This window comes from Apis cerana, linkage group LG5, assembly GCF_029169275.1.
Source record: "Apis cerana isolate GH-2021 linkage group LG5, AcerK_1.0, whole genome shotgun sequence".
In the NCBI taxonomy this organism is placed as follows: domain Eukaryota; kingdom Metazoa; phylum Arthropoda; class Insecta; order Hymenoptera; family Apidae; genus Apis; species Apis cerana.
Window position 1 is genome coordinate 4,943,683 of NC_083856.1, and position 19,174 is coordinate 4,962,856.

Here is a 19,174-nt window from a genome sequence, read left to right on the forward strand (position 1 = left end):
GAACCGATGTCACAATATTTATTTTCAAGATCGTGAACTCACATCGATCTATATACACAGTCAGTTTCCGTGACTCTTTCTGCCACCTATGCGCGGTCTCTTCGAATTCTCTCTTGCACACGACGTTACGAAGAAAAAGGTATTCACTAAGTTCAGTTAGGTCAAGTGTTTTCCCGACGTAGTCTCGAGAAGCACTTGTTGATTCCGGACGAGCATAGTTCTGACCAGAACGCTGAGAACCACACCTTACGAGAGACTATAGTGAATATACGGATCGAGTTGAAAGGCCCTCGCCCGTGAGACTACATCAGGTACGTAGCTAGCATACAAAGCTCATTGTACACAATCGATTCACGCTTCTTCCGACTTTAATATTCTGCACAAAATTTTTTAACTTTTAAGTAATAAATAAAGGAAGAAAAATAATAATTAAGTATAATAGAGAAATATGAGTAATATTTTCAATTTTCCTTTCTATGCATAGATTGAGTTCAGTTTATCTATTTTATTTGATTTTGACAAGTATCTTTTACAAGAAAAAAATAAATATTATTAAATATCAAATTTTCTGTTTTAAATAATTCAAAATATTAATAAAAACGCTGAAAAACGTTACAAAAGTATTTGATTACATCTAGATTTACCTTACATTCTGCAATGTTGATTAAGAATCATAGTTTTATTCTGGGGGAATAGTAAAAGAAAGGTGCGACATATTAAAATGCCGTGCCTTGATCTTTGACAAAGAAAGTATCAAATATCAAGGTGAAGTGCACGAGGACAGACATCCAATAGCCTATAAATTATCACAAATAATTTAGATATATATATAAATATAAATACATATAAATAAAATTATATTATATACATATTATATACAAAAATTAATATCAAAAAATATAATTATACTTTCATTGAATTTATACTTTCATAAAATTATTTTAGGTTATTCACAATTAAATATAATTTATTGTTTAACATTAATTTAATTATTTTATAATAATATATATGTGAAAATATTGAAATGTTATAAATTATTAATATTCGAAGGAAATAAATTTTTTAAAAAACCCGTTATGCCCAGCAGTGAATAATTAGTAAGCTCTCAGCGTACTTGCTTAAGAAATCATTCAAACACACTCGTCTTGGGCCGTCCCTGAGTAGTTGTAAAGAGAGAGGGACTAACTACTTACCTCCAAAACGGGGGTTCGGCGTACCGTACGTTCACCGTGCAGCATTCACCTCAGTTTTATCGACGTATTTTTCTTGTTCCTTCTCTTTTTTCCCAACAAACTCCTCTCCCCTCGTAATGTCCTATGTTCGCTTATGTGTATATTGCATACTTTTCTTCTATTTCTCAACCGATAACTATGTCGACCTCAAAAAATTTCTGCTATACCATGCGAATTGATTCGAGTTGATGTGTTCTTCAAAACTTATAGGAATATTTACGAAAGATTGATTTCAGGCAAGTTTTCATTGTTTGTTCTTATACAAAATTATAATATATAATAATATTATAATAATATACAAAATTGTTTATATTTGCAATTCATATATATATATATATACCATTTCAATATAATACATCATATAATATTTTATAAATTTTATATAATATAAAATTTAATTTAAAAGAATCATAAAAATCAATTATCTATAAATATGTTTTTAATGAAAGCGCAAAGAAGGATATAAGAATGTAAAGGATAAATCTAATTTAATCTAATGACTGTGTTTTATGTTCTGAAATACCGATCGCGAAAAAAATTAATGCTTTTTTTTTTTAAAAATGCTTTCTACAATTTAAAATAGTAAATACAAGAATTACATTTGTGAATTACATAGTGAAATCACAAAAGCTAGTAAAGTTAACAGATTTTAAAAATAATTTTTTTTATATATTCTAAATATTCTCATATAAATATTGGATTCATAGTTCTTTTAAATGTTATAAGTAGTAGTGACAGATTCATATAAATATGTATTGAATTATTTATGAATTAAAAATTATACTTATATTTTTTATTATAATACAATAATATCAATTTATGAGATTTTTTAAATGAATTTAGATAAACTGAATTTATATATATATTACTAGGAATTAAATAAATGTTAGTTGTAAATGTTATATAACAATTTCATGAAAAGAAGATAATAAATAAAATTTATCTTTTAAATATGTAAATTTCACAAAGTATATAGACAAAAAAAAATAAATAGAAGAAGAGAACAAAAAGAATAAAAATATGAAAATCAGCGCCATCTTCAGAGTGCCATAGATAGAAGCAAAATAGATAAAAATAGCGTAAAAATTGATCATTAGTGCCATCTTTTGAATGTCAAAGGTATTTCTTTAGAGATTTGATAACGATTTTATTGAAACTATCGGTATGTTCACTAGTGATATTATCTATTGATTGATAATTATAATAGTTGTCGATAGATGGAACTTATAGGCCATGCGAGATCTGATTCAAATTTCACTTATGAATATTTTCTACATTATTAAAAATTTAAAATTAAAATTTAAAATTTTTTCTATTGTTTTTTCAATATTTATAAACTACAATTACTTAGACATTTAATTATCTAAGCAATTTTGAAAAGATCAAATGATTGATAAATCAATCTATCCTAATTTCCCGCAAATCATACCTAAGCCTTCCATTCTGTGAAGAAATGTGCGCGAGCGCGAAAATACACAAGTTACGCATGTGTATTTTGTATCGTGCGAGTCGAACAAGTTTCCTTTCACGACTTGTCTCATGCGGACGCATCTTTTAATTCTAACGCGAAACTCAATCTAGCATTTTGCGTATTTCAAAGGAAAACGCGAATGAAATAGTTCAAAAACTGTATTCTATTATCGACAAGGACGAAATTTTCCGTTACCGATCATATACGTTATTGCAACAAGTCTTCGAAGCTGTTGACATGTCACTATTCGCATGTTGCATACGTCGGGTAAGTTTTTGTATTCCCGACGTATTTATTAAATTGTTGTATAACTTTTTAAGAAAAATTGACGAAAATCAACTATATTACAAATCCGAATTATTTTAATACAGGTAAAAATAATAATAATATGAAATATGAAGTGTTTTGTATTCAATTTCAATTTCTATATTTCTTCTTAAAATAATTAGAAGATATTATTTTTTTACATAAATATTAATAAATTATTATTAATAATTATTTCTTTTCTTTATGATAAAAGTAAGTTTTTTAAACATTTATAAATAAAAGATATATATATATAGGATAATATAATTGAATACGATAATTTCAATTTGAATAATTGAAATATGTATATAAATAAATATTACACATTTATTAATGATATCTCAATATTCCAATTAATATGAAGCATATTAATGCACATATATTTAATTTAAAGTTATTGCAATTTTCTAATTAATCATTTATTCTTACTTTTATGAAAAAAAACTTAAATTTTTAAATTTCGTATATATAATTTTTTAAAATATTCTTCTATTGAAGATTTTATTTATTTTTTTCTAAAAATCAAAATAATAAATCTAAAAAAAATGTATATTAGTAATTACTTAAATCCAAAAATAAAAGAACAAGTGTAACAAAACTTTGCATTTCAATTTATAAAAATAGATAATTGAGAGAAAGATCTTAGTTCATCAATTTATTTGGAAATAATATTAAAATTTCCTCATTCTATATGATTAATTAACTTAGAATGGAGATGAGTTAATATCTCAAGCAAATAGCAACATCATAATAATAACCATCAATAAAATGAAATTTTACATGAAGAGTTTTTTTCAATCCTTCATTTTCATTCCATATTATTTTTATAAAATAATTTCACAATTATCTATAAATACATGTTAAATAAGGATACAAAATGAAACCAATTGTTTACCAGAAAATATAAAAAATTAGTGCTGAGTCGATTTTTCCATGGCCACGGGCTAGCCTTAATTCTTGCTCACCCCTGTCGTTCAGGTGGCAGAATCGGTAAACAGAAAAATGAAGTTAACTTCGCGTTACGGGGTTGCCGGGGGCTGGGAGCATGTTCAACGTAACTCGCTAGGGTGAACGGATACATTTTCCGCTACTTAACGGATTTCATGCTCAAGTATCAAAGAGATCGCGTCCTTGCTCTAATCAGCGCTTGTATTAATAGAACACGACTTTAGTTTTTAGTAAATTTTCTTAGGATCCTTTATTATTCCGTACAAGTCGCGATGTAAGGTAAACGTCCCAATTTCTATTCACTTTCTTATTTGCTAACTATTAAGTTGATACTTGTTAAAAAAGATATTTTTAAATTATTTATAACGGAGAGTTTTCTCAATTTGAAAAAGAAATTTGAAAAGAAGAAACTTATTTTCATTAATATATATAATAATAAGCGATATAAAAAATAAAAAAGTGAATATGTCGTTTTCAAAGATTGAATTGGAAATTATTATTTCTTAATTCTATAATATGATAGATATTGAGAATATCTTATTATCATATAAATTTTATCTTATCTTTTGATCGAGGGATTCCGTCGATCAACGTTCTATATATATAAAGTTTTAAATTTATCTCGAACCGTTTTTTTTTTAACCCTGTTTGATAGACTTCAAGTGTATTGATTCGAAGTAAAAATTTAGAAATCGTCGTTAATTTTTTCGATATTTCTCGATTTTTTTCATTTTATACGACTTCACAGAATCAACCACAAGTGGATGACACCCGTCAACAGGCGTTGTTGAAGGAACCACCGGAAATATCGTGGGAGAATACGCTTGGAGCACCGGATGGTGTTCCTTTTGATGACGACACGAAGGAACTTCTGAGAAGATGTATCGACGTGTCGACATCGACACCTACGACCCTGACACAAATCATGAAACGAAGCGAGGCCTTTCCTATAAATTTTCCAATTAACACCGTAAGATGTTCCGCTCTGAAAGAAAGAGGAATTAGCACAAACATCCTCGAGGTTAGACGATTAAAATTTCTTAGATATTTCCTTTCCTCTTCATCGAATATAAAAGAATTACAATTAATAATAATCATATGCATACATTTTGTAATAAAATCATATCCTAAGTTGCTTATTCTAAGTATCATTAATTTCATTTCAAATTCAACATTTGAGGTCCCAGATTTAATTGTAGATGAACGCGAATTCGGTGTACCCTTTGATACACGAGGCGATGTTACCATTACTGGCTCGATGGTTAAAACACAAACGATTATACGGCAGTGCAATCGAGAGGGCCATGTACAAGGATATGGGTTTGGTGCAATTTATTCATCGTTTACTGGAGAAGAGAGCTGTACATTTTTATGAGCCTGTCGATTCGTGGAAACTAATCGATGGCAAAACAGGCGTGAACGGATGGGAGAACGTTGGAACGGATCAAGAGAAAGAACCTTTGGTTAGTTATCTATCATACTTGTATCAATTTCTTAACGAATATTTAAATATTGTATTGTATCTTTCAATCGTATTAAAGAACAATTCTGTATTATTTTGAGAATAATACAAAATTGATCATATATATATATATATATATATGAATTTGTTGCCAACAGGTATTAACGAAATGTTTATCGTACGACGAGATCAAATTATCCGCGATGATGGCGATGTCCTCCCACACGGAATTCATAAACAACGGTTCACGAGACAATGAAGGCGTCGTGAGTACCGATCCAGACTCTGTACAGCCGAGAGGAGTCATTATAGGTGTCGTGGGATCAAGGTTTTTTATTATATGTTTATTTAACAAAACTATTGGATGCTTATTGGAATTCTTTTAAATATAAATGCGTTTTGATCTTTTGCAAAAGATGGCATTTTTCACTTCTTTTGCCTTGTTTTTTGCAGATTTGAACGACCAAGCGTTATGGAATATCAAGACATTCTTATCACTCCTCAACAAAACACCGTCGACAATGGGTGAGCTATTTGAAATTTATTATAATGAATGTATCTTAAAATACAAAAATGTTTTGTAAAGTACTTGATAAAAGATTGTACGTCCAATAGATATGGGTCGCAGACAAGTGGAAGCTCGGAAGAAAAGCACGAATTGCGCGTTTTATGGGCGAAATTCTATGGTGAGGAATACCATCCGCTCTACGAGGAAGCGGTGAAGCGACTTAAAGCAAAAGACAACAAAAGATATCTTTCGATAAATAATCAAACAGTTTTTGACATCGAAAATTACATGAAAAGAACACTGCTCACTGTAGAAATCATACTTCTCGAAGCGAACACACGAGCAGAGAAGCAAAACACAACTGCTTTCTTACACGTCGTAGGTTTTGGGCTGGGTAAGTTTAAAGTATCCCATTTACATTTAAGAAATTTAATCTACAAGAAACATTATTTTACCTCGTAGAAATATTCATAATTTATTATCCGTTATAGAATAATTGTGTAAATTTCCACGCGTGAAAAAATATTTTCAGGTGTATGGAAAGTAATTCAAGATCAAGAGATATATTTCCTAAAGACATTCGAGATCGCTCTCAGAAAGATGAATAAGAAACTGAGATACGTATCGGACATAATGTTCGCGTATTTCCATCAGCAAAAGTGCGGCGACGCTGAAAACGGCGACTATCTCGGAGGTTCGTTGATGATTTTAACGTGTTCATTTCAATCGTTACAAATAATCGACGCGTTATCTTTCAGATATAAAGATTCACTTCGCTCTCAGAGAACCTCACAGCAAATTGACCAGACCCTCGGACACGAACAAACTTCTCGTGGTCACATACGCATGGGATGGAAACGCGTTGCCAGGTTTTACAACAGTTTACTTTAATTAAAACTATCCTTAAAAATATTTCGTAAAAGGTTATTTTTACAAAATTTATTTATTAAAATCAGTCGTTTAAATTATAGGGAACGAATTCTGGATTAGAAAATTATCATCTAGCGGGGACACTGCAACAGCGTGCAGTACACAAGTCGCAGAATTACACACATTCAGAATAAATCCTCGAGCATGCGGAGCCAGCTTGCACATTGCATCTGCCCAGCATGGTATTTTGCACATATCGGATTACGCAAAGTTGCATCTTGCTTAGGTGAATAATTCTTAATGGATAACTATCCTTAAAGCAAGCATAGTAATAACGGAGATTTTTAACCCAGGAAAGGGCTGGCCCATTGGGCACCAGTCAACGAAGACCATCTCGATCTCCTCGTAGCCAAAGAAGTCGCAGCGCAGATGTAGACTGTTTGAAGAAATACACGGAGAGACGTGTCGAGGAAAGAAGGCACACAGAGATACCGGACACGAGCAAACTCGATCCCTCCAGGTGGATACCACTGCCGAAAAATATCACGCGGATCCAACCGGCATTAAAGAAGTCACCGCAGCCATCGAGAGACGAAGAGAAACGACGTTCGAGCGAGGCTGAGGAAATCGTAACGGATGTCGGTAGAAAAACGAACGAGGGCACGCCAAAGAAATTATCTCCTACGAAGGAGGAAGAATCGACGAAGGGCTCCGAAGGGCAGAAAAACGATACGCCAATCACGTACAGGCAGACGGCCGGCAGGAGTCATAGCGCGGACGTCACCCATATAAAGAAAGAGAAACTGGTCGAGGAACGAAGGAATACGGAATGCAGCGACCCCAGAACGATCGCGACGAGGTTGACAGAGCACATTTTCCTAGTCAAAAAGAAACCGATGCCATGAATGAATTAAGATCGCGTACACTCGTGATAAGTACCGGAAACGTTGCACTAACTGTAATAATCGATCACTAGAGATTAACTATGTCGTCATGCAAATTATATGTAAATAGAATAATAATAATAATAATTCCATGTTGGTCATTGTGTGGATAGAAAATGTATAATGCCAAAACAAAACGCAGTTTTCGTTTGTTCGGTAAATATAAAAATATATATATATATATATTAAAAAAAAGCAATAAAACAAAAAAAGAAAACCGTTGATTAACTGACCATTTCTGGCGCTTAAACAAATGTATCGAGTCTCGACAATGGATTTCTGATACCAAATACCTTTAGGTGGCTACCGCAAATTAACACCTCAAGGTTCCGCTACGATGCATCTCCATTCGCAAGGATCAGCAACAGCTGCGAAATCACGAAAAACGCCGCGACCAGATGGATGACGTTCGTCAAGAATCCGTCTCCATCCCCGATACCGCGAATGAACCCGGAAAGAAAGCCTTCCGCGGCGGAAGCGTGTCACGCGACTGACAACTCCCAGATTAAAAAATGTAAAACAGAATCGCCCAAGTGGGAACCATTGCGAAAATTCGCGCCAATGGCGTCCAAGTCTGACACGGAAAGTAGCCAAAAACAAGGTGAACAATGAATTTTATATACTACTGCTATACGATTTTTTAAAAAATATTATATCTCTGCGGATGATCGTGCGATGAATGAACAATAATTTATTAATCTGCGAATCGTGTATCTCGGTGTAATAATTGTTTATCCAAATACCTGGTTGTATATTACAAGATGTATAAATAAAATATTTGCCTCGTGTAAACAGAAGTAATTGACGTTGTTCCGAATATTCTTAAATTTTACATATCTAATTGCAGATAAGACGGGGTCGAATCGAGAGTTGTCATCGTCGACGAAGTATTCCCCGGATGCCAACGAGCAATCCAAAAGGCTCACTCAACGCATGCGGGATCTGTACGATTTCAAAACGGAGAACGAGTGGCCGAAGAGGGCGACGAACGCTCGGCGTGGAAACACGTGGATCAGTAAAAGTAGCAGCGAGGAGGAGAGGGCGAGTCTATCGATTCGTAGAAATAGCCAGGATTTAGAATTCAACGATAGGATGAACAAGGTGATAATCATATAAATTGTGACTTCTTTATATTTCTTCCCTGCAACTTCTTTACATTTAAAAATATGCCGCAGCTGAAAGACACGAGGGTTCAATCGACGGATCATCAAAGACCTAAATTAACGTCAAAGAAAGAGGAGCATCGAGAGGGTAGCGATACTTTCAACAGCGAATACGAGGAACGTTTAAGAAAATTCAACGACAAGCTTCGGTTCAGCGAGGATCTTGGTACGGCCAAGCCAAAGATCAAGGAGAGACGAACCTACTCCGACGACTACGACGAGATATCTCGTCGAGCCTCCACGCGATCGACTCGTACAGAGGGTTCGATAAAATCGACGCGTACAGTAAGTTCGGTTCGGTCGACACGATCGACGCGCACGGAAGACACGCGAGAAAGTGGATCCCAGGGTGAGAAGAAGAGGTCTTCGGATGCTGGCAGCAAATCTAGGGGAAGCTATGCCGAGGTGGCTCCTCTAACTCCCACGAAGAGAGATTCTCGTGCGAGTGATGCGAGTTACGCTAGCATCGCCAATTACTCCGGCAAACGAGCGAGCGTGGACTGTAAAAGCAACAGAAAAATGGTGGAACTTCCGCCACGAAGGGCTTTCAGTCAAACGGAGGAGAGGCCATCGACTCCTGTCCCACCGATAGAGTGGAACGACGATCGTTACGCGGCTGCTCGTCTCAAACAGATATCCGAACGCCAGAAGAGGGACAGTACGAGATATAAAGTGTACCTGACGTAAATTTCCAGAATTTCTTTTTCATTCGTGATGTAAATGTGTTCATAAAATTCCATCGATCGTAACGAGGATTTGACATTCGATTTTGGGGCTGGTAAGAATTTAATTGTGAAAGAGTCGAAGGTAGATAGAAAAAAAAAAATAATACGTGCGTTTGGTGAATTTTCATGGATCATTTATTTCGTTAGCCTGTGATCGTTACCGAGGCAATTATTTTAATCAAATGTTACACGTAATCGAAAGTTTAACGAGCACCCAAAATCCTTCCCTTTTGTTCAGTGTCAAATTTAATATGTGTGTTGTACGGAGATGATATTTTATATATAAAGGATCATTGTATAATTTGTAGCGACATTGTTGAATCATTCGATTATGATTACGAAAGGAATGCATGTATCGCTATCTCGTGCAAAGTTTGAACCGAAATTTTCGATAAATAATGTTTGATCGATTGAAAGGACGTACAATTGAACATAAATTATGAAAGTGTAGCTAAAAAAATATACCTAATGTGCCGTACATACAAATCATGTAATACGATTCAATAACTAATAAAAATATTCTTTAAGAATGATTAATTACAAAGGAACATTAAGTTAAAGATTCTTAGACTCTATCACTCAATCTATAAAATTATTCAATAAAACTATTCGATCTAACTAAGATTGCATTGTTAAAATATTATGCAATATTAAATCAGCTCTCTTAAATCAAATAATGAACAAATAAAGTTTAATTTTTTTACAACAGGAAGTCTCAAAATTGAACTTCTCTCTTAAAATTATAAACTACTTTATATTCGATCGATCATTTCTCGTTAGAAACAATTTCTATTGATCGAAAAGAATTATACCTAAGAATTCATATGCACGTCCTTACTTCCTCTCCACGTTTCGAAACCCTGAACTCGACTCTTTAACGAACGTCACCTTCACTCTTTTCCTAGTGAGCACACCGTGCACCGGAGATGGCAAACCTTTGCAATCTCTACTTTGCCCGGACATTTGATCCTCTTCCTCCTTCTCGATCTTCGACACCCTCTTCTGCCCGCAATTTGCTACACTTCCGGTAATGGTGGATGCGTTGCTCGTTACAGGCACACTTGAACAAGTCAAAATACTCGAGCTACTTACAACCTGTACGTTTATCTGAGACGACTTTGGAAAAATCGAAGATCGTGAGCCAGGGGGTCGCGTTAGGCTTCCGTTGCTCAATGGATTCGCCGTAAGAGAATTTTGCGCAACGGTCATTGATGGTGTTATACTTTTTTTGCAAACAGAATTCGGTACATTATGGCCAGAAGGCGCTATCATTAACAAGTTATTACCATTTTTATCACACACAATGTGAGAAATCGTATGCTGTAATTGTTTCTGGCTGGTGAAGCTCGGTTTATATGCCTGATTTTCGTTCATTTGTTTCTCTTGCTTCAAGTATACTGCCGATTTTCCGTGATGGCTCGTTGAATTTTGACCGTTCAGATTGGGCTCGCACTTTATCCTGACCTCGTGTTGCATCCCCTCGTTTCGCTCTTGCGCCTTTTGCCATTCCAAAACGTTGCTTAGCAGCTGTATGTACCTGGTGAATACGGAATTTTTAGAGAGTTTTGCGAGGAAATATTATATAAAATTAAAATTAACTAAATTATTTTTGACAATTGTTAAATAATTCATCATATGAGTAAGATCTTCAAAAAAATGTTGTACGAAGATATATTTATGTCATTGAACGCGATCATGCTCGTATTTAAGTCACGTAGAAGAATTATCTATTCATTGTTTAAGAGGTTCATTAGATTCGTTTTAAAACTCACTTAATCGCCATACGCAAGATCTCGTTCTTCGACAATTTCTTGTCCGGTGGATGTGTAGGGACTAATTTTCTAAGCTCGGCGAAAGCTCCGCTAACATTTTGCTGCCTCCAACGTTCACGACTGTTCGTGAACAATTTTCGAACACCCAGAGTCCCTACTCGAGATGTAGGCGAGCCAAGAAGACCACCTCCGGAAGACGAAATACCATCTAGCTACGAAATTATTGCTAATTTTAAGAATGTAGCTCAACCTTCCAATTTCTTTTTATTAAAAATTATTATAAATTGTTGCGGATAAAATGACCGAGTTCTTAATAAGACATTTCACGTTTACGATTCTCTTAAAAATAATATCGATCGAAGTTTTGTTTAAAAATGTTCATAATATGTCCATGGAAAAGCAAAATTAAAATTACAACTCCTCTATTTTTAATATTTGTATTTAAATTTTTCAATCAGAATTCTCACCAATCAGGACATAATCTTTTTAAAAGATTCTATTAATATTACCTCTATTTTTTTACATCCACAATGAATTTTAAATCTATATAATAAAATCACTCGAATTCGATGTTATCACGTATCCAATAACCAATTCGCGTTGTTATCATCAAAAAACAATTAACTACAATTATATACACAATTCGTATATCAATTATCTTTAAATCGACGCGCAATGCCTATTAAATTGATTTCACGCACTTGGGAATATCGGTCATTTCACAAAACGCACAACGATCCGAATAAATAATCGAATAATCATCGACATCAGCTATTAAGATCAATTATCAGAATTTTGCTCACGGAATTGTTTCGATCTCGCCGTTTCTTTCCTTGCTCCTCTTCCTCGTCGGTGTCATGAGAATAAAATTCATCCGAGAGCGTCGCTTCCTCCTCCGTGTCCCTCGACGTGCCTGGGGAATCGCCGACTTCCTCCGCCAGTTCTCCTTCACCGGACAATAGCGAGTCTGCCGGAGAACCGTTCTCCGTTTCTATCGTGCCTCCGCCACAACCATTGTACGTCAGCATCGACTGCAATTTATTAATTAATCGTCTCGACTTCGCTCGGATCATATTCGTCCCGACTTTTTCGCGTCGCACCTTCGAAACCTGCACGATCGTGCTCGATGAGTTGGATATAACGAGCGATGTGAGTTAAATGTGATCGAGACGAGAGAGAAGAGGATGGGTGACAAAAGATGCGGGAAATCCGGATGAATTATCGTGAACAAAATTAGATTAAATAGGCGCCTACAGGATGCTCTTATCGCAACCTCTCTCCAAGCTTTCGTCCCTGACATTCATTAGGCCAATAGGCGTTGATGAGCTATATTATTATGTTTTACAATTAATTCGAACATTCGTTCGTTGTTTATGAGAAGAAAGAGAAAGAAGATACTCGGTGCACGCGTCTTGATGAACAATGTTTCGAGATTTTTTTTTTTTTTGAAGAAAACACACTGGAAGGTTGGACATTTTCGGAAGATTGAATCACAATAAAAAAGAATTAATTCGTAATAATTTTTACGAAATATTCACTCGTAAAATATTTATTGAAACGAATGGTTAATAAGATAGATCCTTACCATTTTGAAAAGTCGATTATAGTTCACTTTCACCTTAACACTGTCTCATTTGGGATGCGCGATACGTTGATATAACGTTGTCACTTTAACTTAAAACTGACTACGAGAATTCAAGGATGTCAACAGTTTTGCCAAGGACACGATCGTTGATGATGTTAAACCGACTGGCGAGTTCAAACGGGACGATTTAACTAATAGAAAGTGTAGTACAACCCCCGAGAAAATGAATTTTGCGAAGGCGGAGCGCAGGCCTCATGGGTGGAGCTCCTCTCTGGACCGTCCCATACTGTTCCATGCGTATCCAGCATCCCCCCAAACACCCTTAGGTCGCTGTTAAACCCCTAGGTACCAGGACGAGAAGAAAGAAATATTGATTGTTCACGGCTCCACTATGAAAAAAATTATTGGAACATGTAGATATCTATGGTCATGAAATTGTATTAACGGTGTTAAAGTAAAAATGAATTAAAATTACGTAACTTAATTATTTCGTGGTTAAAACGAAACTTCTTCCTTTTCATTGCGATTCTAATAATATCTAAAAAGTTTTTAATATCTTTTAACGTATTTTCTAACACATATCTTATAGGGTATTTCTATAATGTATAATAATTAAAAAAAAAAAAGGGATAATTTCTCAAGGAAAATTAATGTTAATGTGATATAGTAGGAACTATTTGTTACAACTTGTTGAAATTTTAATTTATTATATAGAATAATTGGAAAGATGAAAAACTAAATCAATAAAATAAGTGTAATAAAAATTCAAAATAAATATAAATAATGTTTCAATTTCGAAATAAACAATTTTGACCGTCAATACATGTGTAATTCTCGATTCAACGGTTTTTGATATAGATTATTTCTGCTTTTGTTTATATTTGTAAACGATGCCTTGCTTATTATCCGTTAATTCCTTCAATTTATTAAATTTTGTTTTAGAATAGTCTTATAAATGAATGTGGAATAAGACAACCACTTCTTAATATATTTATTATAGAAATTGTTCGAAATATTATTCTAGATTCGTTCATTTTGAATCAAATTATTATAATTAAATATATGTAGCTGCTACAAACCCATCTTTTCTTTTCAATTCTATAAACAGAAAGAAGAAAAATATATGATTTCATATATTTTCACTTATGAAATCATTCTAATCACGAAAGAAATTGAAGATAACATTAACAACAAACAAATCAATATAAATAGAGAAAAAGATCGAATCGATGTTTATACGTGTGAAAATTTTATTCTACATTGAGCACACTAAAGTTTCCAATTATAATTTAATATTTAAAAAAAATATCTCCGCGATAAAATTTTTTTACATGGAAAAGTTTCTTTCTCCCAAGTTCCCAAACAATTAGATTCTTATTAGCCGAATCCCGCAGAGTCAACGGGGGGTTCTGGGGAGGTGTAAAAAAAAAAGGGAGAGGGAGGAGCCTTGTTTAATATACATTAGGGGTTGAGAAGCCCCTAGCCTAGTTGTCAAGTGGCCACCAGCCACGAGCTGTTTTATTGTGACACCTCCGAAGGGTGCTACAGATTTTCCAGCGGGATGAATCGAAGAGTGTCATCGTGCGATCCCGATTAAATGATTAAATCTCCGATCGTGTTCATTCGAGCGCTATTACCGGCCAATCTGCGTGGGAGCTAGATAATTTCGTCTAAACTCGAAGTGACTATAGATAAATTAACGATTAAATTAAACATCGTACGCAATAAATTATTGAACGTAATTTAGCATGTCAATTACGTGTCACGTTGCATCATTGTATAATGTAATTGTATAATTTCACAGAATCGACCGGTTATTATACCGTACTAGTTTGTGGATAAATATATTTTGTTAGATAATCTAGATAATTGTGTTATTGAATGCAATATTATTGAAATATCAATGATTTAATTCGTGTAAAGAACATTATAGCGAAAGAATGTTTACGTAGATGAATGGTTCAAGACGAAAAGAAAAAAAAAGAGAAGAAGAAGAAAGGAAGAAAGAAAGAAAAAATGAACTTCGGTATACTTTTGATAACGTTCGCGATTAGATAGGACACGGGTCTGATGTTATTTGCTGTTTAATTGTGTAGGAGGCATCTTGGAGTCAGATGTTAGCGGGATGAAACAGGAAGAAGGTGGAGATAGATTTAGTCATGAGCCTCTATGCACATGACGCACCGATAACAAAAGAACGACTTCATTGAAACTCTTTCTTTATCCATTGTTATAGAACCAGATGATGGAACAAAGAGCTCATTGCGATAGATACTCGAGCAATTTGTTGAGCTATTGTTGTTAATATATATATAAAAAAAAAAAAAGAAATTGGGATATCAATTGCGGTTTTGAAAATTCCCAGAAATATGTCGATTATAAGGAAAAAAAAAATGATCTCACGAATTAAGAGCGTGATTTAAGACCGTATGCGTAGTGGTATATCTTTTAATGCCGTTATTAGGATCCCGCTTTTTAACTTTATCTGACACCTTAATCTGAAGATAAAAAGCGTATAAATGGCACGTGCCTTATCCTTGAATGGAGTCGCGTGCCTTGTTCGTAGATGCCACCCCATTTGAGGGGTGATTTTTTTCTCTCATTCTTCGTTGATCCATTATTGCGGCCGCATATGGTATTTCTGCAACAGAGAAATGTGGTAAAATATGAATAAATAATGTCTGATACACAAGATAAATTCGTTTCTTATGGATATTTTATATTTGTCGTGCATTTCACCGATGTATTTATTTAACAATCATCATTCTTCAAATTTCTTAGTCAACGTTATCCTTGTTTTATGATCTCTGAATCATTTGAATTCAATCGTACTCATCGTCCGTCAATGAGTAATTTTAAAATAAAAATTTGTTAGCAAATTTCTTATATCCGTTACAATTTATGCAAAACAAGGTTAAGAAAAATATAAATTATACTTGATTCTCGCTGTGATTGATTTTAACGCTGGCTCAAGACTTATTTCGATAAATTCTTTTGTGATGGAAAAATCATTTGGAATGCATTTTGTAGCGGTTTCCCACATACGGCTTAATTTGCGCGTGCCGACGAATACGAATCAAGTATTAGCATTATCTCCTGTAAAGTATAATCCCTGTGGTCGAGCATCGATAAAATTATTGTCTATCTTTTTAAAAAAAAATTATTTGAAAAAAATCCATATTTGACATTCCATTCACACAGAGTTACATAAATTTTTTTCTTTTGTATAAATTGGAAAGGAAAAATAGACTGTCACGTTCCAACATCCAAATTCCTCAACTCGGATTATAAATAAATATAAATATAATTTTAAATCGATCATTTAATTAATCATCGACAGTGAAATTCTCCTCTTCCTGTAATACAAGAATGTGTATTATATAAAATCGCAGATAATGTGTTATCGGTGATATCCCGAACTGTATACGTATTATTATAAGATATCGGTTGAAGTAGCATGGAAAATCTAACCGAGAATGGAATATGGTCGAACACGAGCCAGAAGAATTATCGTCGGCAGTCCGCTCTAATAGAAAAGAGGCGTGTCGGCCGGTTTGCGCAGTGTCCCATGAAACGTCAACGCTCAAATAGGACCCCCGTACCAAACCGAGCCTCAGGAACACGAGGGCAGAGGGTGGAGGGTGAAATCAATTTTCGTTATCGCTGTCAACCAGCCGCCCTATATTAATTCCATTATTAGTGTTTGTTTTCCACGTGCGTCTCCAAACGTTGATTCGTTTCGAAATTATCCAAGTTCCGGTACACAAGAAATTAAAGGAAGGGAAAAATGAAAGAATCAATTTATTGGAAATAACTGAAACATTAAATATATTTATATCCATATCAATATTTAATCCATTAAAAAATCCAAAGAAATTCAGTCAAGAATTTATATGGAAATTTCTTGTAAATAAATTCTTCTAAAAATGTAACATTTTCATGCGATCGATCTTCCTTTCTGCACGAGTCTTCCGTTCTAATCCCTTTACCTTGTCAAAGCTTACGAAAGCTGCTATCGTAAAGAAGACAAACTTATTTTCTTTTCTTTTCTTTTTTATCAAAATCGAGTTTCTTGTTACAAGAAGAGAAAAAGATAAAATATCCTTCGGTAATATTCCAAGATGGGTATCGAACAAGGACGTCCACGTCCAAGAACGAGAGGCCGTGAGTCGGTGAATTCGCTTCAAAAAGTCATTGAAGCCACGGAGGCTGCGCGGAGCACGAGTGTTCGGTGCTGATAAGGGATGCTCCGCCCTCGAAACCCCCAGAATCGTCCTCCCTCACCCCCACGGGGATGGAATCGTAGGGTCAAGTTGTCGGGAGTCTCTTGCATCGGCATGAAGTATTAATCTGACGGATTAGAAGGACAGATAGGAGATTAATTTTTAAGACGTTGAAAGAGGTAAAGGATTATCCTGATATCCTTAATTAGCATCAGTTTCGGTCACGCTACTTCGGTTATTTCTATGCAGGCGAACCTATATTTTGTTATACCAAGTTATCCTTCATCGATCGTACTTTTGGAAATGGGAACGAATGATGGAATATTTCGGTTATATGGTTTGTTTTTTCGTTTTTTTTTATTGAAAATATATAAATTTTCTCTACATTCTCTATATATTTGTATCGATTGCGTATTAATCTCATAAAGAACAGGAATCGCGATGCTAATTTATAAATTATGCAAAATTTCTAATATGATACATATATAAATTACAATATATTAGACTATAATAAATAAGATAAATGATTATCGAATAAACAATTTAGATCTATACATATATATATATATGTATGTATATGTATATAATATTCGATACGATACTTGAAACAATGGAAAATTTTTCCGTTTATCTGAGAATAATCGATTTAAAGATTGGTAATTTTTGTGCAGACTAGTAATTTAACACTTGAGAAAACAAATTGATCAAAAATTACCGATATCGATCATATTGTATTATTAATTGAAAAAAATAAAGTATAATAAAGCAAAATGATTTTTTGTCGCTGATAAGAAGAAAGAGTCAAAACATATCTCACTATTTATTGACGTAATAAACATACGATCCTAATCTATCAGATACTACATAAAAATTTAATTTTTTATTAACAATATATATATATATGTTTATAACATATCTCATAAATGTCAAGAGATATTAACAAATGCCTATATTAATTTCCCATTAACAATTTATTAGTCATTTTCGTATTATTTATATGCATCTTTGATGTAAATGTATACTTCTACATTAAATCATGATGCTTTTTAATTTTCTGTGATGTAAAAAGTCCGTTAGAATTATCGATAGATTCTAAATATACAATAAAGCATTGTATAGCCGCCGATCAAAGGTACGTACAAAAAAAAAAAAAAAAAGAAAAAAAAATACTGTCGCGTTATCACCATTTTAACAATGGTTTGTCTTCGCATCTTAATCTTAAAAAATATTTACAAGTGAGCATTTTATGCGAGTGTTCTTATTGTGAGATTAAAATACTGTCCTTTTCCTCACACGATTCGTCATGTTGTCAGTGAAATGCAAATATAAGGATAAGCAAAGGTACCGATATAATGCATAGCAAATAAATAGACGTTCTTGGTTCACACGTGGATACCACTACGTATTCCTCGTTCCATAATGAGTCATTGCCATTCAACGGCAATTCCAACACAGTCCTCTCATTACTGAAGATTTTAAAAGGCAACGAACATTCCATAGTGCTATTCTTGCAGACGTGTACCGGGTTCGAGATGTTGTAGACTGTCTTCAAAAGATCGAATCGTACCCTTAGATAATTGGGTTGAATCTCGTTTTCAGAGTTGAACACGAAGAAATAATATCCGTTTGTAGGCACTCTGAAAATATATTTGATGCTTATATTTGATATATAATCGCATCGATCTATTAAAGTTTTATCTCCGCAGATGCTTAACAGTTTGAGAAAATGTTGAGAGAATGAGAATCGCAATTAAAATGCTTATCACAATTTACATGTTTATATATATCTATATATTAAAATATTAAAATCTATAAGATCGTTAATCACTTGAGTCAAGTATCGAAATCTATATATTTCTATATTATTTTTCATATGATTAAATTTTCCTTAAAAAAAGAACGATTAAATTTTAAAAAAGTGTAATAAAGTATAATATTGAGATCCAAGTTTCACTAAGGTCATTG

At 33.7% G+C, this 19,174-nt stretch overlaps 4 protein-coding genes across 8 annotated transcripts in view; 2 read left to right on the forward strand and 2 right to left on the reverse strand.

Moving 5' to 3' along the window:
• The first annotated feature begins 169 nt into the window (after positions 1 to 169).
• On the forward strand, positions 170 to 7,958 carry LOC107996575 (uncharacterized). Of its 3 annotated transcripts, none has more exons than XM_028666106.2 (10): positions 170 to 311; positions 4,706 to 4,978; positions 5,157 to 5,420; positions 5,578 to 5,747; positions 5,873 to 5,944; positions 6,035 to 6,321; positions 6,460 to 6,621; positions 6,686 to 6,796; positions 6,899 to 7,083; positions 7,151 to 7,958. In XM_028666106.2, the coding sequence occupies exons 2-9, from the start codon at positions 4,883 to 4,885 to the stop codon at positions 7,081 to 7,083; spliced, it is 1,347 nt and encodes a 448-aa protein (XP_028521907.1). In that variant the 5' UTR covers positions 170 to 311; positions 4,706 to 4,882; the 3' UTR covers positions 7,151 to 7,958. The 3 variants fall into 3 exon arrangements, with proteins under 3 accessions (XP_028521907.1, XP_016910180.1, XP_061931576.1); XM_017054691.3 differs by lacking the exon at positions 170 to 311 and adding an exon at positions 2,668 to 2,970; XM_062075592.1 differs by lacking the exon at positions 170 to 311 and having other exon boundaries at positions 4,840 to 4,978; positions 5,145 to 5,420.
• LOC107996520 (serine/arginine repetitive matrix protein 2) lies at positions 7,136 to 10,177 on the forward strand (the record flags this gene model as incomplete). Its single annotated transcript, XM_017054595.3, has 4 exons — positions 7,136 to 7,656; positions 8,041 to 8,342; positions 8,589 to 8,842; positions 8,917 to 10,177. Coding segments are annotated over 4 exons (1,752 nt in total), but the record flags the coding sequence as incomplete, so codon positions are not given.
• LOC107996577 (uncharacterized) lies at positions 9,738 to 13,128 on the reverse strand. 2 transcript variants are annotated; one of them, XM_062075594.1, is made up of 4 exons: positions 12,987 to 13,128; positions 12,205 to 12,432; positions 11,402 to 11,613; positions 9,738 to 11,166 (listed from the first exon to the last, which is right to left on the reverse strand). In XM_062075594.1, exons 1-4 carry the CDS (start codon positions 12,987 to 12,989, stop codon positions 10,464 to 10,466), a joined length of 1,146 nt encoding a protein of 381 aa, XP_061931578.1. In that variant the 5' UTR covers positions 12,990 to 13,128; the 3' UTR covers positions 9,738 to 10,463. The 2 variants fall into 2 exon arrangements, with proteins under 2 accessions (XP_061931578.1, XP_016910184.2); XM_017054695.3 differs by lacking the exon at positions 12,987 to 13,128 and having other exon boundaries at positions 12,205 to 12,909.
• Positions 12,915 to 19,174, reverse strand: part of LOC107996573 (uncharacterized) — an 11,649-nt gene continuing 5,389 nt past the window's right edge. The window contains exon 7 of one of the 2 annotated variants that reach the window (XM_017054688.3): positions 12,915 to 15,627. In XM_017054688.3, the coding sequence (XP_016910177.1) occupies positions 15,480 to 15,627 (148 nt within the window). In that variant the 3' untranslated portion in view covers positions 12,915 to 15,479. Of the gene's footprint in view, positions 15,628 to 17,547; positions 18,847 to 19,174 lie in introns of those variants that run through there. The other variant, XM_017054685.3, reaches the window with a different exon arrangement.